Source organism: Lemur catta, chromosome 1 (assembly GCF_020740605.2).
Source record: "Lemur catta isolate mLemCat1 chromosome 1, mLemCat1.pri, whole genome shotgun sequence".
NCBI lineage: Eukaryota > Metazoa > Chordata > Mammalia > Primates > Lemuridae > Lemur > Lemur catta.
In genome coordinates, this window is record NC_059128.1 from 29,118,597 (window position 1) to 29,142,831 (window position 24,235).

Genomic DNA, 24,235 nt, shown 5'->3' on the forward strand with positions numbered 1-24,235 from the left:
GCCTCATTAGGAGATTTTGTTGTTGTGTGAACATCACAGAGTGCACTTACGCAAGCCAAGGTGGTGTAGCCTACTACACACCTCAGCTCTGTGATACAGCCTATTGCTCCTGGGCTACAGCATGTTACTGAACTGCGAACCATGTATTTGTGTACCTAAACATGTCTAAACATAGAAAAGGTATAGTCAAAACACAGTATTATAATCTCATGGGACCACTGCCATATATGCAGTTCATTGCTATCTGAAATGTCATTATGTGGTGCATGACGGTACCTGTAAAATACACACTCCCCACAAATGCGCAGCAAGTCCTGCCCAACAAACCACCTCAGATCAGTCTACTACATCATAGGTAGCAAAGCTGAGTCCATCTTTGGAATATAATAGGAGCATCGAAACATTGGAGAAGACATTTAGGCTACCATTCAGTAACACGTCTTTGCCCTTTAGAGAGCATTTAGACTCTGGGCCAAAAAAAAAAAGGCAAAAAATAAGAATTCTGGCTCACCAGTGGGACCTGCTGGGCTCCATGAGAAACCAGGAGAAGCCACACAGGAAGAGCCAGGCCCATGTAGCAACCTCTCCACGTGCCCATGGGTCTGAGCCGGCCTGGAGCCAGTCTGTGGAGGGGAGTGATTTTCAAGAATCTTGAAAATCTTGCTTCCCTGAGTAATCTGTTTTTAAAAGACACTATGCTTTGTTGAGATACCCAGAGACAAACAGAAACCTCTATCACCTTGTGCCCTGGACTCATGACAATCAACACTTAAGGAAGCCAGTTTGGGGATGTATCACCCCTATATGATGGAAGTCCAGAGGTGACTTAGAATTTGATGATTTACACCATTTTCTTCACATTTTCCCAGAAGTGGATCAGCTGCAAATAGCAAAGGATTCCTATATCATATTGTGGTTAATACATATATATTTCAGTTCCCACCACTGAAGCCCTATGAGACAAAGAATGGAATTCTGTCTCCCTTTCTTTTCTCTCTCTCCCTCTCTCTGGTTTCCCCTCCTCATAAATACTTATATTTTTAAATTTTCTTTATGAGGCTCACAATAGAATGGAGTATAAACAAAGAAGGGACACAAGCCTTGGCTTCTGCTGACATATTTCCTGTTGTGGACCCTAAGTCATTCCTGATGAGCCAGTAGTTTACCTGTTGTCCAAAGAATTGCCACCATTACCATGTGACTCCCAACGGAATGTGCTGCCCACTCCCTTCCTACTAACCTTCGGCAGGATCTGAAGCGCCTCCTCTCCACCCCTCCTCCTTCCTTCCTACTCCCACCCTGGATTTCCAGCTCCCTCCCTTGCCCACCTTTCCTTTGCCTCACTCCCTTTCCCCCTCACTCATGAGAAGGACTATGACCAAGGAGACAAGAACAGCTAAGACCATTTTTTACGTGTGAACAACCCAATCCACCATGGTCCCGTCACAAGCTGCCATGGCGGGCCCAGGCTGCATGTGCCAAGAGTGATGGGAATGACTTTAAAGGCTGAGCTCCAGCCAACCGATCCGTCAACCACCCCAGTCGACACTCTCTCTCTTGTTGTCCCTACAGGAAAACCATAAGGGTTAAAATAGTAGATGAGGAGGAATACGAAAGGCAAGAGAATTTCTTCATTGCCCTTGGTGAACCGAAATGGATGGAACGTGGAATATCAGGTGTGAGATTCTTTAAAAACAAAACAACCACCAAAAGAAAGAAAGAAAGAATTTAAACAAACTGAAAAACAAAAGAAAAAGCAACTATATTTTTGTCTCCCCCGCCTTTTTTCCCCTTCTTCTCCTTTCTCTTTTTGACCAGTGGACTTTTTTTATTCTTTTCCCTCCTGTATTCTCGCTCTCACCCTGTTTCGGTATCATCTCTGCCTTCTCAGCCTTAGCTTATTTCCAAATTCCTCCTTTCCCGCCTTCTGGGCAACACTGCAGCCACAACTCCTTGTGACCCTAACGAGTGACTTCCGTGTTTTGTGACAAGTATCCAATTATCCAATTGCCAGCAGCCCGTGCACTCTCCCCTCCCCCACCCCGCCCCACACTATAACCCCTAAATGTGAAAACTCCTTGGTGGGTGGGGAGGAGAAGAAAAAGAAAAGAATGTGATGCGATGCATGCCCGTGCCCCCCTCCCTGCCTTCCTCCCCATGACCCTCAATCTCTCGCTTGGATTGAATGTGGGAGGGTCTGGGATGGGGTTTGGGGCCCAGGCTGCAATGATGCTTTGGCAGTTTTCTGCTGCATTCTCCAACCACCGTTGAATGTTTGGCAAGTCACTCACTTGCAGAGTGGCCCCTAGGCCCCTCTGTCCTTCGTGGAGGTAAGTGTATTATCTGGCTATTTCACAGCTGGGTGGACTGTGGCACGGGAATGTGAACCAGTCCTCAGAGGCCACAGCATCTGAGAGCTTTCTCTTAGAGCTGGCTTCTGACTGTGCGACCTGGAACCCTGAGCTATCTTTTCTCTCTTGGGCATCCCACCCTATCACATTCTACCCCTGTTCCTAGCCTGAGGTAGGATACCTTATTGAGGTTACTTTGGAATAGTGCAACCTCTAAAACAGAAAATTGAGAGTCTGAAAAAGAAAGGAAGTAATTTCAGGTACGAAAATTCCCAGTGGGCCCTTGAAAAGGGCTGACATTGGGCAGGTGCAGTTGGTACCAGTCCCCAAGAGGCAGGTGTTGGACAGTTCAGAGACGTCTACCTTTGCTTGGCATCTGCGAGTGAGCATATTGCCCAGATCCCAAGATAGCCTTCATCCCACACTGGAGAAGTGGCCTCAGCCCTGCTTTCCTCAGCACATGCATCTCAGAATACCTGCCAGGGGTTCATCCCTAAGGGGGTGATAATAACAATGCAACCAGGGTAGATGCAAGGAAGGGCATCTTCCCTTGAAGAAAATGATTAGAAGCCACTTCTTTGAATGTGTTGGAGGAATAGATGTGGGAATGGGTAGGAGTGCTCTTGGGAAATAGCAAGAGGATGTTCACTCTCCCATTTGGGACAGACATGCTGCTGGGAGCCTCATGGAGAATGCAGCAGTGAAATTCACCTCTTTGTCAAAAAGGGGTGGTCATTCCACAACTACTTCATATTCACATGACAAGGAGCAGCACAAAGCCTGTCACTCAAGGACAGCTACCTTCCCAGAGTCTCCTTTATGGATCTTCTCAGACCCCTATGATCAGTCAGTTCCCATTGTCTGCTGGTGACTCTCTCTGCAGAGCTGACTAGTTCTTTGCTGACACTTGTTTGGACACCCCTGGTATTGTAGGGGCAGAAGCCCTCTCCATCTTCCATTGCTGGTCATCTTCTTGGCCACCTAATAAGATGTTGCCATCAGCCTGACTACCAAAGAGTTCTGGAAGAAAGAGAATATCTGTGGTTCCATTGTTTCCCATGTTGTGTTCCTGTGATCTTCCAATTCCTGCCACCAAAAATATTCTCAGAAGTTGTCTCAGCACCTGCCCTATTCGTTCCTACCTCCCTCGAGCATTTACTCCACATATCCGTAATTGGTTGGAAGCAGCAGATACCCAAGGCCATTGTAAGCCAGCTTCATCAATTTCCATAGTCCAGCTACTTAGGTGCAAATGAAAGCAACACAAAGGATCATACAAGGTACTGGAAGGAAGGCAGTGCCTCTTGACAAGAAGAAGGGACTGGAAGTCCATACATGCCTTTATTCCACTAGTAAAGAAGCTCTTCTGGCTGGGCTCGGTGATACACGCCTGTAATCCTAGCACTCTGGGAAGGCTGAGGCAGAAGGATCACTTGAGGCCAGGAGTTTGAGACCAGCCTGAGCAAGAGCAAGACAAGACTCCATCTCTAAAAAAAAAAAAAAAAAAAACTAGAAAAATTAACCAGGCATGGTGGCATGTGCCTATATTCCCAGCTACTTGGGAGGCTGAGGCAGGAGGATCCCTGGAGCCCAGGAGTGTGAGGTTGCTGTGAGCTAGGCTGACGCCACTGCACTCTAGCCCAGGCAACAGAGTGAGACTCTGTCTCAAAAAAAAAAAAAAAAAAGAAGCTCTTCTTTTCTGCCTCCCCTAAGTACCCCTTCCAACAGCATAACAGAGAGTGACCTAAGATAAGCCTTGAGGCCTTCAAAAGACCTGACCAAATACAAACGTTTATGGCTACCCCCCATTTGAGAAAACTTCCTTTTCTGCACTGAGTGTTTTGTCTAAGGAGATGTCAGCAAAGCCCTGGTGAAGCCTAGTCCTGGAGGAGGGAGCAGGTGAGAAGACAAGGATTTCAGGAAGATATCTGTGTGATATGCCCCCAGATCTCCCCAGTGACCAAGACGCCAAGATGGAAGTTGCCAGTTAGAAACTTGTCAATTTCCCAGCCTCCTATTCCATTGTCTAGGAGGTTAATTTTCAGTTTCTTCAGTTTTTCCCATATTTTGGCATCAGACTATAAGGTGAAAGTTCATAAAACCTGAATGTCTAGACTCAGAATCAAATGAAAACCCATCCAGATTTCCAGAATTCCCTGCTGTTCTCAGAGTGAGAGACAGAACAGTGGCAATTGCTTTTCATTATCACTGCTGCATGGGAGAGGCTTAGACATTCAGAATGATACAGTCTCTCCATGGTCAAAATGACAGTTTCATTTTTTAAAAAAATAAAGAACTGCATTTGAAATAGGAGACTCTATTCTTGGCAAACAAAACAGCCTTCAGAGGTGATATTAAAAGCTCTGGATGAGCTGGGGGAAGGAAAAAAGGGAGACTGGATAGGAAACAAGTTGCCCAGGGTGGAGTAAACCTGGAGTCTAGAAGTGGACTTCTGAAAGCAACATTGAGCACATCACCAGGGCGGTTGGGCCTGGATGTTGGAAGTCTCAGGTGTGAAAGGAAAGCTCTCTTCCCCCAGAATGGGGCCTGTTTGCTCCTCCTCTTTCCACATCCATGGGCTCACCCTGTCAAGCTGCCCAGATGCTTCCTAATTACTCACTGAGCTATGCTCTTTCCTGTTTGTCCCTGGAGTATCTGAGCAGGAATAAATGACTCTCACCTGACCTTGGGGATTAATATAGGGGAAAGGTTCAGCCCCAGCTTCTCTCATCAGCAGCAGTAGGAAAAACACCCTACCTGGATCTTGCTGACCCATCTATAACTGCTGAGTGGGAAGTCTTGGATTCATGGAGACAATGACCAGAGAATGATGCAGATCCAGCTGCTGCAGGCCCTCTCACTACTCTAGGGATGAGACAGATGTTGGGAGTGGGGGGATGTCTGAGTGAACAACCAGGGCATCCCAGACCTTTTTGGAAGAGCTACCCTTGTCCAGCCTACTTGGGTGCATTGATGTTTCCACTGGAACTTAGGAACCAAGAGATGCTCTTCCATGCAGACCCATGGAAGGAGCAGCATAAACAAGCTCTCTTGTTATCTAGCTCAATGGAGTGAGGAGATTCATTGATCCATTATGCCTTGGAATTCTAGCTGGGGAATACAAGAAAAAAATCAACTGCTATTTGCCCTGTTTATATCCCGTGCAGACTCTGGATCTACATGTATCTTCAGTGGCTATGAATATAGGATGATTGATCACAGACCTGAGTTGCATTCCTAGAGATTCTTGGAAGAAACTATTCACAAGACCCCTCCAATCCCAACAAACATACACATGCTTCTTCCTCAGCAATCCCCATAAGTCACCACCTATATCAGGAATATGTGGCAGGGGTTCCCAGACCCTTATCTGACAAGAGCTGAGGAGTGAGGGGCTATACTAAGATACCATGGATATGAAAATGTGTTGTGTCACAAGAATTTTTTAAATTTTTAGACCTTGAAGTCTAAGAGAGTTTATCATAAATACAAATTCAGTGGCTAGGAACAACCTGTGTTGGGTGTGTCTTTAACTCAGTTTCCCAGATCACATAGCGTGTCATCTCCTATTTACATATAGCTGTTGGTATGGTCAGTCATACCAACAACTGTCAGTCTCTCTGATTTAGCTTGCCCTTTCTGGAACAAAAAGACCATTACCCAGAGATGCAGCACCATAGGATCTATGGAAAAGACAATTGACAAAACAGATAGCAAACAGCAAACCTTTATTGAACGCTACTGAATGTAGGGACTTTGCTAGGCACAGGTGATACAAAATGGTAGTTGTCTATGGCCCGACCTCCAGGATATATCTATTAAAAAGAAAAACCATTCAAGGAAAACATTCTGCAGAGCTTACCCTTTCACTAAGTCATTCTTTTAGCGGAAATCAAAGTTCTGGTCAACACAGTAGCTAGAAAGCTGTTTGTGGCCATGGAAACCTTACTCACACTAGGAAGATGAGCATGACCTGATTATAAGGTTAGGGATAGAAGACATGCAGCTGGCCACTGTTCCACTTTTGCACACTTCTACCCAGTTCTCTTGAGCTCCCACTCAAGCCCCATGGTCACATCTGCCACTGATAAGCTAGCTATTCCGGCAGGGCTGCAACCTACACAATTTTCATGATAACTGGATTCTCACTCCTTTACAGACTGGATCACAAATGTCCCATCCATTGGGTTCCCCAACCCTCACGCCTTCATTCCTAGCCCTCAGGGTTGTCGGGAAGGTGCAGAGAAAACTCTCTCCTAACCACAGGGCCACGGTGCTCAGCAGCCTCTCCAGCTGCTCACACCTCTTGCTGTTGCTACTGCTGCTGCGCATACCCGAGTACTGCTTTGTGCATGCGGCGGCTGAGCACTCACCTACTAAGCTCACTGCTTCCCTTATGCTGCCAGCAACCACAAAGCCTGGGGATACTTTCCAGATGGGACCTTAATGCTTTTTCCTTTTCTTTCTTCCCCTTGTCTGGTATCCATTTGCAAACAGCGCTCCTGCTATCTCCAGGTAAGAGGTGTCTTGCCCCTCTTTTCTACTTCTTGCCAGTGCCATTATTTGGTTGAAGACCAATGTCCTTTGATTTGTCTAGTAGAAACCACAGGCTTGAGTTAACCTGACAAGTTCTCCCAAGGACTGGGAGATTTATTTCCCCCATGAAGTAATTGTGAGGAAGTAGACAATTCCTTGAGCATTATTTCTGTCAGTGAAGGTGGGTAAAGGCATAGCTGACCCTCTCTGGGACCAGGGAGAGAAATGAAACTTATCAAGGAGATGGTGGTTCATAGACTTCTCCTGAGTCTTAATTCATCTGCCATCTCATGTTGTAGGGGAAGAGAAAGTGAGAGTCAGAGCTGGAATCTCCTAATAGGACTGTGATGGGATTTAAAAGAATCTAGAATTTTACTGAACCTGGAGAGCTTCCATCTCATCACAGCTAAGACTTAAATTGCTAGAATGTTGTTTCATTTTTCATTGACCCTTAAAGTCACATGTGCCATGAACAAGAAGAATTAGCATGTTATGGGTGGGGGTGGGGGCAATGTTCTGGCTGGAAATAGAAATATTAGAGAATTTGTTTTAGAGAGATTCTCATGCAGAATCTAGATCTGGTGGAGGACATACACCTATTTTAAGAGTATGTTTGCATGAGTGGAAAGCAATCATAAATGCACCAAATTTCATGAGAAGATATGCAAATGTTTTCAGCACATCTAGCAATACTATAACTCTTGATGCAGGCAGAGTAGCCTGTCCAAGACAGTTTTAAATATATTTTAAAAGAACAGCTTATATTTCATCAATTCTTTGAACATAGAAAAAAACATTTAAGGGCCTTTAACAGGCAAAACATCTTACAGAGTTCATTGGTATTCAAAGTCACCTATAGGCTACACTCTGGATTTAGGAAGGGATGTTGTACATAGTAAGGACATTTGCCTTCTGGGAGCCTTAAACAAAAATATAGGTAATTCCTACATTTTCTTTTTGTGGAAAAAAAGTTACTCCAGCTTCCTTGGTTTCTCGCTTTCTTTTTATGCCAAGAGCATAGGCTTGCCCCTAGCCCTGTATTCTGCACTCTTCTCCCAGGGAATTGATTCTGGCTCTAACACTGGTTCTTTCTTCTCCACTTCACTCATCCTCTTGCCTGTGAAGGTATTTGGGCTTCTTTGTTCCGACTCTGGCCTCCACCCCATACGCAGATACACACAACAAACAGTGTGATTATGTTTAAGCTTCTTTATGTTTTTAACATACTTGCAAATATCAATAGAAGTGAAAATAGGGGAAAAGAAGAGTATCTTTTTCTAGATCTCTCTATCTTTAAGCCTTTAATTTAGGAGCCCTCGATTAGGCTTTAAATCCACTAGAAATCTCAAATCCTGGTTTTAATTTTCCTGGGTGGGCAGGAAAACATGATTAACATCCCTGGTGGTGGAAAGGAGAGTAAATATGTTCATTCTGAGCTACCCCACCAAGCTCAGGGGACTTAGAGTGACAGCAATGGCTGCATCACCCTGCTTTTTTCTGTGGATGCCTGCAGAGTACTCACAGAAACCTATTCTTGTTTGGCCTGGCAAGCTCTTTGTTCTTCCAATATTTGTTTAATCTCTCATCCTATTCATATTCTCCTCTCTCTTTCTCTCTCTCTCTCTCTGTCTCTCTCTCCTCTCTCCTCTCTCCTCCCCACCTATCTTCCTATTCCTAGAACTGAGAGTTTGTTTAGTCCGTCTGAATATCCATATCACCCATCATTTATTCTCTTTACTTGAAATTCTGCAGAAGCACATAAAGAAGTGATCAGAATCACTATGGTCTTTTGAGTTTGAGACTTATTCTCTCACGAAATTAACTTAATTTGAATTTAAAGGAACGATCATGACAAAAATAGAAAAAGACAGGAATTACTGCCGAACCAAGAAACTAGATCAGCATTGATTTAAAGGCATGCGAATCAATCAATTAACAGATTTTCACAGAGTGCCTCTGTGGGGCTGTGGGGAATCCAAAGATAGAAGATTGGTTATTTGTCAAAAAGATTATTGCAGAAAGCTAGATGGAAAAACTGACTGTCACCACAGGGGTGGACAGGTCAGCAGGTAGATCAATATTCTGCCAGATGGATATAGTTCTAGATTGATAGCTAGACCAGAGGTTAGACAGGTACATTTATATGTCACTGGAGAGCTCATTATATTGGTGTAAAGTTCTTGTGTCACATGTAAAGTATGACATGGGGGAATTGGGGAGGGAGGAGTGGAATAACACTGTCACTGCTAAGATAGGCATTGTGATATGATGCTAAAGCCAGAAAGTAGAGGAAACCAGTACCCATAAGGAATCCATATGTCTTTTTCTAAGGGTTTTTTTTTTTTTTTTTTGTTTCCCAGAGTAGTTTGCAGGCTGGCTTCTATAATCTTTGGCCTTATAGCGAAAACCCTAGATTCACCCAGATTTGCCTTCAGAATTAACTAATCAAAGACTCAGATTCAATGGATTAAATGAAGTCAGGCTGATAAAGGATGTCTGCTGACTTGGAAATGTACAGACGGACATAGATACTTGTGAAAACATTGTTTCCAAAAGTGGCCATCCACACTGGAGGGGAGACAGCACCAAGGACAGCTCCCAAATATTTTGGGATTGCCTTCTGTATTTGGTGCCTTCTGGTGTTACGCTGAGTAAAACAGCCTGCTCAGAAATTCTCCACACACTCTCACATAATCTTCATTCAGGCCAACTAAGAAAATCCTGATATAAACTATGAGGCTCTCTGCTTGGTGACTTACACCCTTGGCTTCTGATCTTTTCAGTGAATTCCTTTCCTTGCAACCTCGGGAACTGGAGCCTCACCCCTCCCTTTGCTTCACCGATTGCTCAGCTAGAGAGAAAAGAAGACCTTTTTGGCCTTTCACCCATTTTGTCCTTGAGATTATCCAAGGACTAGAAGATTCCCCTGGGAGGTTTACTGTGTGGAATGAAAGCAATTAAGGAGCTGAATAAAAGAATTAATTGCATGTGAGAATGTGGACTTGGATGGGAAGATGTTTAAATGAGCTCTGAAAGAAACAAGCTGCCAAGAGCAATTTTCTAATCAAAGGGGAATAAAAAGATTCAATCTCTATTTTACTCTAATCCAGAAAACATGTCTTCATGGTGAAGTGGTCTTAAAATGGACTCACCAGCTGAAGTGGAAAAAATTTCTAACTGTTCCACATGAGAAGGGACCACTGGTAAATGAGTCAAGATGCTGGGGGACACAGAGAATGCCTCAAAAGAAAGTAAAGGAAGACCTTTCTTTTATTTTGTTTTTGAACAAATATTTGTGTTCAAAAAAAAATGTGCCTTATTCATATCAAAATCTTGGGGGTCTTTCATTGGAACACCATGAGCTTTTGGGGGAAACCTTCCAACTTTCTCATTGTGAGGATAATATTCACTTATGTGAAGTATAGATTTTCCTAGACACACACACTCCTTTCTCCTTTATAAGGAAGAGTGCCAACAGTGTTGGAAACAGATGCTAACAGGAACCAGTAGACATTTCCCCTGAATAAATGTACTTCTGTACCTCCAAGAACTCTTACATGAAGTAGCTGAACAAACACTCAGGCCTAAAAATTCAAAATAGGTAAAGGTCAAGAAATTTGGCTTTTCCTCCCAGCTCCCCAATGTCTCACTGAATTACTTGAGAACTCCATTTGGTGCTATTTCTCAGAAGGTCTTTGCCTCTGGTTGCCCAGCCAGGTATGAAACAGAAAGAGGAATGCTTATCCCAAGCCTACAAGGAACCCTCTAATGGTCTGATGATCATAAAGTGTTTAGTACTTCATAGAAAGAGGCACTAAAATACACACAAAGTCCCCATTCCCAAGAGCCATTTGGTTTGTACCCACTGCCCACACCTAATCCTCTGAGTATAGACTTCCGGGAAATGGGAAGGGTGCTACAGCTAGTCTGATTTTGTTTTGTTGCAGAGGTGACAGACAGGAAGCTGACTATGGAGGAAGAGGAGGCCAAGAGGATAGCAGAAATGGGAAAGCCAGTATTGGGTGAACACCCCAAACTAGAGGTCATCATTGAAGAGTCATACGAGTTCAAGGTCAGGCCATCAGTGAGGTCTAATTGCATAATGAATCAATTAGGATGAACGGCAGAAGACCTTGGGCTTTTTTTTTTTTTTCCCTCCAGTTTTGCCACTGAATGTGTGACGTTGAAACTGAACCAATCACTTCCCCACCCCAGGTCTCGATTTCCCCATTTGTAATATGGAAAAAATAATGCTGGCCATTTGTATGCTAGGAATATTGTGAGGAAACATAACATAGAATATGGAATAAATGGTCTAGAAAGCCCCTAGATGTATCATCATTATTATTTAACTATATCTTTAAAACAAAGATATTAAAACTCACTACTAAGGGGCAAAGTTTATTAACATTTTTACTGTTATTCTCCATTGTATTACTCTAAACATCCAATGTCAAAAGTCACAACCAATAAAAAGGGGGAAATAAAAGGATTTTCCCGGAAGGTACCATCCAAGGCCAGGCCATGCATAACTTTCAGGACCCCTGGAAGGCAGGGCATCTTTCATCCCTTTGAAGCACCAGACTCCTCATTGGTTCTGAGCATTCTAACCTCATGGTTCCAAGTTTTTCTCTCTCTGACAGACTACGGTGGACAAACTGATCAGGAAGACAAACCTGGCCTTGGTTGTGGGGACCCATTCCTGGAGGGACCAGTTCCTGGAGGCTATCACCGTCAGTGCAGGTAAGGAGGGTCTCAGGGTAGCCTTGCAGGGAGAAGCAGACAACATCTGAGAAGGAAGCTTGGAGCCACATCAATAGCCCAATTCCTGGGAAGGGCTCTGTGTCCGGTCTTCCCAGCTCCAGTGCTAGGTGTCTGCCTGCTTCATGGGGCCACTTTGGAAAAGAATCATGCAGTAACTAAAAGAGCATAGCTGTCTCTAGTTTCAAATCCTGGTTCTTCTGTGTGACCTGAAACAACACATCCTCTCTGACCCCCACTTCCTCTTTCTACCAGGAAACCAGTGCTGCCTTTCTCAGAAAGGTGGACGGGCACAGAGTCTTGCACCAAACACAAACTTCTGGTTTCCGTCATTCCTTCCTTTCATTAATTTGGTCCCACTTTTCTGTAAAATGAGAGACAGTTCTGATTTAGAGGTGCTGGAGTCAGGAGTTTGTAAAATGACTCTCCAACAAACCTTCCCCCGGATGATTCCAAAACTCTCCTTTGACCTGACTGACAGGTTCCCCAGTAGTGACCCACAGTCTGGCCAGGAGCCCCAGGGCCGGCAGACGTGCTGGAATGGGTGGAAAGGGTCTCCCCAGCTATCAGCGCTGCCTCTCAGCACCACTCTGGCATCCTCACACTGCCCAGCACTCCTGGCCTCGTCTTTTTTTATGAGGCTTTGTTGTCATAGCAACCCACAGGGTCACATCCCCAAGGCCCCAGAGCCCGAGCACAAGGATGGCCAGGAAGAGAGGCTTGCTGCTGCTGCTACTGCTGCTGCCCCACTTTTCTCACCACCCGCCTCAGATCCTTCTAGTCCTCCCTCTGCTGACCCGACTGTGCCCCTGGAGACAATGAACAGGATGTAGGCCACATAATCTGCCCCCTCCTTCCACAGATGAGGAAGCTGAAGTCCAGAAATGGGAGAAAATTCACCCCAGCTTACAGATTTTCCTCATGGCAAAGCTGGAATTAGAACCCGAGAGTCCTGACTCCTGCTTTCTGTAAACCTGGCCTCTCCCAGTGAGGCCACAACATGGCAGAGTTCGGCCTTGACAAGGAGCCGCGTGCCTCGGCACACCTTCTACCCCCAGGCTGCTGGGTGGGCCGCTCTCGCCGCACTTCCCCGGCAAGGACAATCAGGGCCCATCCCTGCTCTGTCCCAAGGGCTATTTGGAGGACGGCACTGGCTCTCTGGTGTCCTCGCACGATCTGGAATGACAGGCGTCCCTCTGGGGATGGATAATGACCAGAACCACGGTGGCTGCTGCAGCAGCCAGGTCGGAAAGCTTGAGAGCTGCCCCATCAGCATCCGGTGAAGAGCAGCACGCAGAGCTGATTTCACTTTTCCTCACCGAGGCAGCCAGATGCAGCCTGCTCCGTCCCCTCCCTTCTCCTCCACTTTCTTGTCCCTCTCACGTTCTCCCAGCCTGTCTCTTAATCTCTCTCTCTGTCTCCTCTTCCTTATTCCCCTGCCCTCTCTCTCCCACTCTCCCTTGCTGCCCTGCATTCAAAGTGACCAGTGAGGCAATGGAACTGGTTTCCCGTTTCCCGACTGTGTTCTGGTGCCCAGGCGCTGGCCTCCCCAGCTGCCCAGGAGAGAGCTGGAGTCCCCTTTCAACCCATGATTCCCGTGATGTGGGACAGGCCTGGCGTTCCCATGAACAGCCGTCTGACCTCGCTGCCCTTCCTCGGGCCTGTTTGTCTTGCCTCCAGCAGGGGACGAGGACGAGGATGAATCCGGGGAGGAGAGGCTGCCATCCTGCTTTGACTACGTCATGCACTTCCTGACGGTCTTCTGGAAGGTGCTGTTTGCCTGCGTGCCCCCCACAGAGTACTGCCACGGCTGGGCCTGCTTCGCGGTCTCCATCCTCATCATCGGCATGCTCACCGCCATCATCGGGGACCTGGCCTCCCACTTCGGCTGCACCATTGGTCTCAAGGATTCAGTCACAGCGGTGGTTTTTGTGGCGTTCGGCACCTCTGTGCCAGGTGAGAGGGAGAGGTGCCTGAGTTTGCAAAGAAAATATTACCTGGTTCCAATGCCCCCCACACTCTGCCTCGTCATCTCAGATCTGAGCTCGACAAAGCCTCTGCCCTTAGGGTGCACAAAACTCAATCAAGGGATTCACGGTGGCATTAATAATGATAGCCAACATTTCTTGAGCACTTTCGATGTGACAGGAACTAAGTATGTTAAGCAATTTGCATGTTTCATCCCTGCAATGCTCCCCCAAACCCTGGCTAGGGAAAGTTCCTGTCCCCACTTTGACAGGTAAAGAAACCGAGGCCCACAGAGGTTAAGCTACTTGCCTAAGTAAGTGGCCCTATTTCCTAACCTCCACATGATGTGGCTAGGCCACAGACGATGCGATTCAAAGAACACAGATATTATTGTCCTTCCATTTGCCTCTGGCAGTCTCTGAGAGGCTTAAGATTAGCCTGCTTGAAGATGTCACAGCAGAAATGCCTCCTCTGCTTGGAAGGACACTGTGAGTACAAAGTGTTTCCTAGCAGGACAGGCAAAGGAGGCTTAGCAAGTTTTTGTCCTTTCATATGATGAATTACACACTCTTTTCTTTTCCCTTAAAAACATTCAGAGACAAACGAGAGTAGGCATTATTCATTCCTTCATTGGACAAGTGTTTACTGAGCATCTATTATGCCCAATACAGTTCTGTGCTAGTGGCGGGAACTATGAGAGGCAAGACAGATGTGCTTCTTTCTCCAAGTGGAGTTTATAATCTATTGAAGAAGACTATACACAGCTACTATAATTAAAATTGTTTCAATAAGTTCTATGAAGAAAAGTGAAGGTTCTGTGCAAGTAGACAACGGTGAATCTGGGCTAGGCAGGGACCCAGGACAGCTTCCAGGGGAAGTTACATGGAAGCTGGGCCTGAATGGCAAGTGAGGGCCAGCAGGTGGAGGGGGGCTGCATTAACCCAGCTTCCTTACTTAATTCATTTGGGGTCTCCAGGGCATCTGAACTCTGAACTCCTACCAGGGAGCTGGCATCCCAGTCGCCCCAGGAAGAAACGGGGCATCCCCTTACAGGAAGGTGAGGCTGAGTCTCACCAGACACGACTCTGCTGGCTGGACCAAGGGAAACCCTTCTTGTACTAAGAAAATATACTCTTTCTGGACAGTAACTGAATCTACATCACACTCTAGGAAAACCTCTTCCCAAAACCCCAGTGCCGGCCAGTGGGATTATTTGTACATTAGTGATGCAAGAGGTTTGGCTATCACGAAAATGCATCAGGTGGTTGGAAATTAGATGGATGATCCAGGGAAGGTATGTGGATGAGATGCTTTGTGATCTCTGATCTCCAGGGGTTGGAGGACCTGAACTATCGTGGTGGGGGTGGAGAGCAAATATGGGGAAAAGAATAGAGGTGGGGAGAAATAGCAGAAGCAAAAAAATCAAGGTTCTATGCAAGAAAGGGCAAGAGGTTTTCTCTGGAAGATCTGAGAAAACTGGCAACAATGAGGCAAGCCAAGGCATGCCAGGCAGGGAGACAGTTCGGGGCATTTCCAAGCACTTGCAATTAGTCCATAGAACAGCCAACAGCTTTAAGGGGCTTTAAGAAGGTTATGCCATGGTCCATTCATCTGATTTCGTGGCTTTGGCTGAAGCTCTTTGGATATAGATGATGATATGAAAAGGGTTCTTACATGATGGTTTAGGGTCAAATCTCTTGCTAACTTCCTATATGACCTTGAGTAGGTTCCTTGTCCCTTGCTTTCCTTACCTGTAAAATAAAAAGATTGGGCTAGATGTCCCTGATAGTCCCTTCTTTGCCTACTGTCTGTGCCAAGATCTAAAGTCAAACATCCTGCGATGCCCTGTGATACACACATAGACCACAGAGACAGTGCCCATCCTCCTTGAGTCCACAGATCACCTGCATGTCCCCACCATGGCTCTCCACTGTGTCCTCTGTCCCTGCAAATCTAGCACCTAGCCCAGTCCTGAGCCCGCAGGCACTGCCCATTAACTGTCAGTGTCTAATGAGTAACTGCCCACCTGACTGTTACAATCAGCATCTACGCTAAGCAGCTTCCCAGGGTGTCAGGGTTCCCTGGGGAGATATTATGGGATGGCAAACTCCTCTTACCGAGAAAGTAGTCAAAGGAGAACAAGAGGCCCACTCAGTAAATATCAGGACTGGAAAGGGCCTTAGGAATCATACAGATTCCTGAAGATGAGGAACAGGGAACGCAGAGCAGTGATGTGACTTGCCCAAGGCCACATGGTTTGTTAATGGCACAGCTGGGAGCAGTCCCCCAGCCCTGTCTGTCACTCCTGGGCTCAGCCACACGCTCCAGCTGCTTTTGGGGCATACTGAAACATAGGCCCTCCACACCTCAGCCTCCCGCCAGCTCCCATTCGTCTCTCCCTTTTCCAGATACGTTTGCCAGCAAAGCCGCTGCCCTCCAGGACGTGTACGCAGACGCCTCCATTGGCAATGTTACGGGCAGCAACGCTGTCAACGTCTTCCTGGGAATCGGCCTGGCCTGGTCCGTGGCCGCCATCTACTGGGCCCTGCAGGGACAGGAGTTCCACGTGTCAGCCGGCACGCTGGCCTTCTCCGTCACCCTCTTCACCATCTTTGCATTTGTCTGCATCAGCGTGCTCTTGTACCGACGGCGGCCCCACCTGGGCGGGGAGCTCGGTGGCCCCCGCGGCTGCAAGCTTGCCACGACATGGCTCTTTGTGAGCCTGTGGCTCCTCTACATACTCTTTGCCACGTTGGAGGCCTATTGCTACATCAAGGGGTTCTGAGCCACAGAGCCAGGCCTCCGGCAGGGCAGGCCTGGGACCCCTCCTAAGAGAAGGGCATCTCCCCACCAGTGACCTCTCCAGGATGAGCAGCCACGGAGAGGCAGCATCAGGACCTGAGCCCCCGAACGTCACCTGAGCTAGGCAGGGAACTGAAAGGGCAAAGTCTTAAGCAATCAACCAGAATGGGGGAATCGCCCACTTGACAAAGCATTTAATTAAATACAAACAACAGCAACAGATCCACCTCCACCCTATCTTCCCCTTCGTGTCCCTGACCCACAGTAGAGGTCAGACGCCTTCCCCTCCTTCCACTGCACCTTCTCCTGCTTATTCTGTGGCCTCTCGTTTCTTTGGGGACAGGTTTCTCTGTCTAATTCAGTATGTCCCTATTATCTCATGCAGCTGGCAATGCGCAAAAATGAGTCAGATCCATGTGGCTGGTTTGGGTTCTGTTTCCATTGTGATCATGATTGTGTTCGCTTTGTTTTTCCATGGGGTTTACCTTATTGTTTTGTTTCATCTTCTCTTTCTGAAGTTGAGTGATAGAGGTGCCGTGAAGGAACCCCAGGGCTGATCCCACTGACAGAAGCACCCGAGTTTTCAGACACTCGCCCTCCTGCTCCCACGGGGTAACGGTGGGTTCTTGGCTCCACCGGGGTGCTGGCCCTGCCTCCCACTTTCCTCTGAGCTCTTTGGAGGGCTGGTGGCATTTGGGCGGAAGTGGGCCTGCACACCATGCAGTCGGTGAAGAACAGGGGCTTCACCTGGAGCAGGAGGAGTTTTATGTGCTTACGTCGAAATCAAGCCACAAACGAAATGCACTTGTCCTCTTCCCTGCCCAAGCCTGTCCCATTCTGTATGCCTTGTTGTGTCAATGTCGACATGTGCATCCGTCCGCAGGAATCCCCACTAACTGGGAGAGATGGGACAGAAATAGGGACAGTGTGCGATGACAAAGGCCGAGAACAAAGGGACTCTTCAGCTTTGCACCTGAGGCAGGAGAGGGGCCATGTCCAACCAGTGGGATCCTAATAGGGAAAGATTCTATTTTAAACGTCAGTGTTTCTGAGAAATGTCAGCTTCGCCACCCCCTCCCTTCCTAATGTTCTATATGAAGACGGCCGACCGTATTTCTTGAAGTGATGTAAAAACCTAGAGGTTTATAAGAGAACAAGGGGCTGCTTCCTCCTCTTCTGGTCCCTCAGGTCACATGTGAAAGCATTTACACAAGACAGGAACTGGGAATCCTCACTTCTCCCACGTTCCTGCTTGTTTTTAAACTACATGAAGCTCTTTTTCCAGCCTATGGGGTATTTCTTGCCCCAGTAAGAGGAATCTTAGTTGCCATAATCCCATGGAGCCTGGGTTTTTAGACAAAGAGATTGCCGTACCCTACAGTACTTTTCGCAACAAATTTTGAAAGGACCTCGCTTTAAAACACACACACATAAATAACTACACATACGACATCATCACGAAACTGCCCACAGACCTTTAGGCTTTCTGCAGTGACATAAATACATTTTCTAAGGGGGAAAAAAATAAATTAAAAGACACCTGTTTAATTTTAAACACTTTTTTTTAAGAAAAAAACTAAAAAAGAAACAGTGCTCGTGTCATAAACTACGTTGACCGTTGCCAGTGGAAATGTTGGGTTGGTTAAAAAAAAAATAAAAGCTATACTTATATCTCTCTATATACAGTTTGTTTCTTCCTGTGTTTCTTCAGCAAAAGGGCCGGGGGCCACCTTGTGTTTCTTCTGAGAAGATATGACTGAGGTGAAGGTGTCACCTCCTCTCACACTCAGGTTCCAATGTGCCAGACCCAGTATTTTTTAAGCAAAAATACTTCAGGGAAATGCCGCCTGTCAAAACCTAGATTTTGAGAAGCCAGAGGATGTTAGTCGTAAGAGCTGTGATGATTAAAGGGGAAGGAGCTTCCTGTATTAGAAAGTTGTGGCAGGGCAAGATTCCTGCTAGGAAAACGGTGCCCGGTGGCTACTACCAACAGACATCCATTCATTCATTCATTTACTCGTCACTTATTCAACCATTTTTGAGCACCTTCCTTACATTGAGCTACGTTCTGGTGACACAAAGAAGGCCAAGAAACTCACAGTCTAGACGAGGGAAATGCATCAGAAACCCATTAAGCTTGTTCAAAGACATGGAGAAGGCAATATAATATGAAGGTCTGGAAGGGGGAATCTTGTGGAGCCCAAGGCAGGAAGCGCGGCCAGGCATGGGAGCCCGAAAGCCCTAGGAACCGAGCCGTCCCCCTGCCCCACACCACACAGGCTCTCCCACCCCTGCTCCCCTCCCTGTTGGGCCTGTCCTCCCCCTCTGTCTCCCAAGGAGCTTCCTCTGCTTTCTTTTCTTACATGTGGTCCAGCACCTCGCCAGCCCTCACACCATATCATGACCTCGCAGCTCCACTCCCCGCAATCAACTGGAACTTCCCTCTTTTTCTCCAAGTGCAAATTCTCAATCGAGAGAATATGGCCAATTCCCCACCCCAGAGGGCCATTCCCAGAAGGCAGGATCTTTTGTAGAAGGCTGTCGTGGTGGCTGGGACGCCTGTGGGTTGGTTGCTTTGTGTCAGGTGTCCACTCCGGGTCCAAACAACACAGGTAAGGAGAGGAGGGTGATGATGACATCGTGTGTACTGTTGCCCCTTCCAAAAGCCACGCGATGAGAAAGAGCTTATGAAGCATATGAACACCAAGGTGCAAATAAAAACAGCAGTTCCATGCCCTGAGGGTTGTAAGAGCGGCCCAAACACAGCACCATGGGAGCACAATGGAAAGTGACACTAACACAGCCTGGAAGGATTGAGACTTCACAGAGAATGTGACATCTAAGTAGGATCTTGAAGGAAGATGAGATAGCGATTTACTTAGGTGAGGGGGCTTGATACTGAAGAACAGACAGAAAAGGAAGAGCATGTTCAAAGGCACGGGCTAAGACAGGATATCGCATAGTCACAGAAAGACAACAACTGGCACAGCGAGCAGGGCTCAAGAGGAAGGGTGAATAGCTGTGGCCCCACTGTGTGCTCTGCTGGAGTTTAGAAGCTGTCTACAGTGAGGTCCTGGCCTTGAACTTCCGTCCAAAACTGGGGTTAAGGAAGCAGCATCAGGAATACAATTCCTGCCGTGGAAGATGATAACTAGATAGCAATGGGATTTGTAAGTAAAACAAAACAGCGCAAAAAAGCAGGCATGGAGAAAGGTTGGGCCAAAAGGCTCGTCGTTTTTTGCTGGCCACTAAGTTAAAAATGAAAAATGCCTTTTAGCCGATTAAGTGGTAGACGCAAAATCACAAAATCTATTTGTGCCCATCGCTCCCCTTTCCGGAGTCCCTCCTGGATTATCCAGATGTTAGGCTTTGTCAAGAGAGAAGCTAGAACGGGGAGGAGAATTGAGGGAAGCAGCCCTGGAATCTGAATACCCTCGTAATAGTCTAGGTGCCACCACTGACTGGTTCTGTGGACTTGAGCCAACCCATCTCCTCTTCAGATCGTAATTTCCTGAACTATAAGTGAGGTTTTAATAAATGACCTCTGAAACTCATTACTTCTAGCTTTAACAGTGAGGTTCTAGAATATATACAAAAGCGATGTGTATGTGCGCATGCAAACTGCCCGACAACCTTAAATGACATAGCCTTGCAGACGTCCCTTTGCAGTGCCTTGGCCCCGTGGCCTGTGCGTTAGTTAGTATGAGGACATCGTTAGCCATTGCACACATGCTCATTTTCAGCACTTTTTACTGAGCCACAACATTCCCACCCCATTGAGTCATTTATGATAAAGGTAATGTTAGCTGCTATAGTAAATATACCCCAATATTTCAGTGGCTTAGCAAAATGAAAGTGTGTTTTTCACTCATGATAATTCAGTGAGGGTATTCTTGGTCAGCAGGTAGCTTTCTTCCATGTGATGATTCAGGGACTTGGTTTGCTTCCACTTTGTAACTCTGCCAGCCTCTGGGGCCTTGGAGTCCTCTTTATCCAGCACCAGATGGAAGGAAATTAGAGAAGGCACACACTTCAAACTGCCTTGGCTCTGAAGTAGTACTCACCACTGTTGCTCAAATATGAGCTTTTATTAGTAAAAGCGAGTCACTTTCACCCACTCAAATGCAAGGAAGAAGGGGAAATACAGTTCTTGGCTGGGCAGCCACTTCTCAATGACCAAACGACCACTCTATACTACAAAAGGATAAATTTTTTACAAATGTTTGCATCTGCCACACTCCCTTTGTGATTAAAGATAGGTATTTTAATATCAATAGCCAATCACAGTCTGAACCTATGTCTGTGTGGATTTTCATGGTTTACAAAAACCCTCCCACATGCATGTGTTTTAATCTGATAAGAACTACAAGAGGTAGATATTTTCATTTTATCAGTGAAGTTCTGAGAGGTTAGATGATTGCCTGGGAGTACACAGATAGTGAGAGGCGGGCACAACCATAGGTCTTCTGATTCCAAATCCAAACTCCTCCCAGTGTATCGTGACCTCTTGTGCCAAACACCGTAACAAAGAACAAGACTTACAGGGGGCTGGATCGAGCCAGTGAGAAAGTTCCACGGAGGGGCAGTCAGCGTCCAGGGAGGAAGGCAGTGGAAGCCAGCCAGCAACTGGTCCTCTTCTTGTCCTACAACTCCCTTCTCCTCTCCTTTGTCTCATCTTCCTGAGCAAGGAGCTTCCTCTGGGTGCACCTGAATGGACTGATATGCCAGTAAAAGCCCAGGGCAGACTGAAATTTTGGAAATTTCACTGTGATGAAGTGATTTGGATGGAGGAACCTAATTACTGATGATTAATGATGGAGAGTCAGCTGGCCCCAGGAAGGTGGTAATTCAAAAGACATCTTCTTGGAAAAGGGTACCCAGAAAAGACTCCTGGAAAACTGCCCTGGTAGGTATGTCGTGTGGCAGTGTTGGCATTTTCAGAAGGGAACAGGGAAGAGGAGAAATCAAACTGACTTTATAAAAACTGAGATTAGCCTTTACTCATAAACTTGAAGGTAATTTATCATTCTTTCTTTTCTTTTTTGTTATACTTTTATTGAAGCGTATTTGACACATAAAAATTATATACATTCAGGGTTTACAATGTGATCTTTCAATATACATTTACACTGTGAAATAATTGCCACAATGAAGCTAATTAACATATCCATCACCTCATGTAGTTGCCCTCTTTCATGATAAGAATGCTTAAGGTCTGCTCTCTTAGCAAATTTCAAGTATCAAATACATTATTATTAACTATAGTCACCATGTTGTACATTAGGTCTACAGAATTTGTTCATCTTATAAAGGCAAGTTTGTACCCTTTGACCAACATCTCCACGTTTCCACTACCCCGGCCCCGGTACTATGTTTCTGTGAATTCTCTGTTTCTCTGAATTCAACTTTTGTAGATTCCACATACAGATGAGTTATGCAGTATTCATCTTTCTGTGCCTGGCTAATTTCACTTAGCATAATGTCTTCTAGGTTCATCCATGCTGTCACAAATGGTGGGATTTCCTTCTTTTTTAAAGCCAAATAATATTCCATTGTGCATATATGTGTATGTGAGTATATACACACACCACTCTCCAGTCAATTACCATAATGTTTCACGCCTACCATATACCCTAGAAATGTTAGACTGGAAGGTTAAGACTTGGACAGATATCCATCATGTCCCAGGACCTCCAACTCAGGTGAGCCCCTAGGCACAATGGAGAAGTGAGAAAGATATGTTTGGTCAATGTAACCAACCTGACACTAAGTCAAAGAAAGGCAAACATGAAAGGGCATCAGGTCAGATCAGTCTTCCATGCTAATAAGTAAGGCATGGGGGCAGAAACAACTTGTGGGCTTGGAGAAGCAGGTAAAGCTTTGGGTTAAGTAATCTGTCCAAGGCCATTCTTTTTTTTTTTTTTTTTGATACAGAGTCTTGCTGTGTTGCCCAGGCTAGAGTGAGTGCCGTGGCGTCAGCCTAGCTCACAGCAACCTCAAACTCCTGGGCTTAAGCGATCCTACTGCCTTAGCCTCCCCAGTAACTGGGACTACAGGCATGCGCCACCATGCCCGGCTAATTTTTTCTATATATATTGTAGTTGGCCAGATAATTTCTTTCTATTTTTAGTAGAGACGGGGTCTCGCTCTTGCTGAGACTGGTCTCGAACTCCTGACCTCGAGCAATCCACCTGCCTCTGCCTCCCAGAGTGCTAGGATTACAGGCGTGAGCCACCGCGCCCGGCCTGTCCAAGGCCATTCTACAAGTAAGTGACAGAGTTGGACTTAACACCTAGGTCTACCAATTACCAAAGTAAGTTATTACATTTATATGCACTTGTTGGTACATAAGACAGTCATTATTTATTGTCACAGTAGTGAAGAGAAAAAAAAGAAAATAATAAATAGGATGACTTGCCTGGTTTTCCCAGGACTATCCCTGTTTTAGCACTTAAAGTCCTATGTCCCATGAAACCCCTCGGTCATGGAAAACTGGGATGGTTGGTCACCCTAAAATCTTTTGAGTCTTACATAGCTAGTAAGTGGTAGACTCTGTACGTGCACCTTCCACTATGTCGTGCTGTCACCTTTTCCAACCATTCCATCTTTGCTACTCTTAACCATCATCTCTGCCAGATGAAGTTCTTCACCTGATGGGTTAACCCAAACCTTCATTTCTATAAAATTTGAATTCTTGGCATGTTGTTCCATTTTTCATTGACTGGTACTTTTAGGCAAGGGAGTATGAAGAGGTACACCAAATAAATCCCCAGGTTTCACATGTAGGTCCTTCATACTCTCTTTGTATTGTAGCACCCCAATTTTTCCCAAATATAATTAAGACAATCACCCACGCTGTTCAGTGAACATATCTAGCTAGAGGGCAGTCTCAACTTCTAATTCATCAGAACCATAGATGTGTTCCTTGGTGGAAGCATTTCTCCCTTGGTCATTGGGACTTTCAAACCTACTGAATCCAAGACTATATAAATAGAAAGCAAAATTCTTCACGTGGATTATTAGGCATAATAATGAGAAGAATCACCCTGTATCTACCCACTGGTCTCCAGACCTATGCATCCCATCTAAGGGCAAACAGAACTATATCTTTGTTCCCAATTAAAGCATGTACTGCGTTCAGTAGAACAGCATTCTAATATCACAAGGTCTTGTCTTCTAGCTGGTGCTGTAACTGAGCATGCATCAGACCATTCCACCATTATGTCAAGCCACCTTTGGGTAATGGAACATGTGGTAAACCAGTACCCCTGGTCAGAGACAGTGTTGTGAAAGAGACCATGGCAATAGATAAAGCATTCTGAGTCTATAAATGAAGATGCTAAAAGAAACACTATGGGCAAGAAAGGCAAACCCATACCCAGAATATGGGTCTATCCCCTGTGAAGACTAACTGCTACCTCTTCCGTGATGGGAATAGTCCAGTATAATCAACCTGACAACAGCTAACCAGCTGGTCTTCCTAGGAGATAGTGCCATATCAGTGGCTCATCAATTGCTTCTACTGTTAGCAAGTTATACACTCATCAGTGGCTAGTAGCCAAATGAGCTTTGGTGAGGGGATGGCCATGTTGTTGAGTCCAAGTACAGCCTCCATCCTTGTTAACATGCCATTTTAAACAGGGATCCATTGAACAAGCACCAAGATGAGTGGCTAGAGAGAGATATCAACTAATATTCACAGCATGAGTCATCTGATTATTGAGAACATCTACCACCGTGGTAGCTTTCTGATAGGTACTTATGTACGATACTAATATCTTTACACTATTGGCCTCTTTCTACACATCTTCCCTAAA

The 24,235-nt window shown here is 45.9% G+C and overlaps 1 protein-coding gene across 5 annotated transcripts in view; it reads left to right on the plus strand.

Moving 5' to 3' along the window:
• The window catches only part of SLC8A3 (solute carrier family 8 member A3), a 138,227-nt gene extending 120,124 nt beyond the window's left edge, over nucleotides 1–18,103 (plus strand). Inside the window, exons 3-8 of one of the 5 annotated variants that reach the window (XM_045554765.1) lie at nucleotides 1,573–1,676; nucleotides 6,849–6,866; nucleotides 10,835–10,959; nucleotides 11,531–11,630; nucleotides 13,329–13,604; nucleotides 16,025–18,103. In XM_045554765.1, the coding sequence (XP_045410721.1) occupies nucleotides 1,573–1,676; nucleotides 6,849–6,866; nucleotides 10,835–10,959; nucleotides 11,531–11,630; nucleotides 13,329–13,604; nucleotides 16,025–16,401 (1,000 nt within the window). In that variant the 3' untranslated portion in view covers nucleotides 16,402–18,103. The remainder of the gene's footprint in view (nucleotides 1–1,572; nucleotides 1,677–6,848; nucleotides 6,867–10,834; nucleotides 10,960–11,530; nucleotides 11,631–13,328; nucleotides 13,605–16,024) is intronic. The other 4 variants (XM_045554783.1, XM_045554794.1, XM_045554774.1 and 1 more) reach the window with 4 other exon arrangements.
• Nucleotides 18,104–24,235: the final 6,132 nt, after the last annotated feature.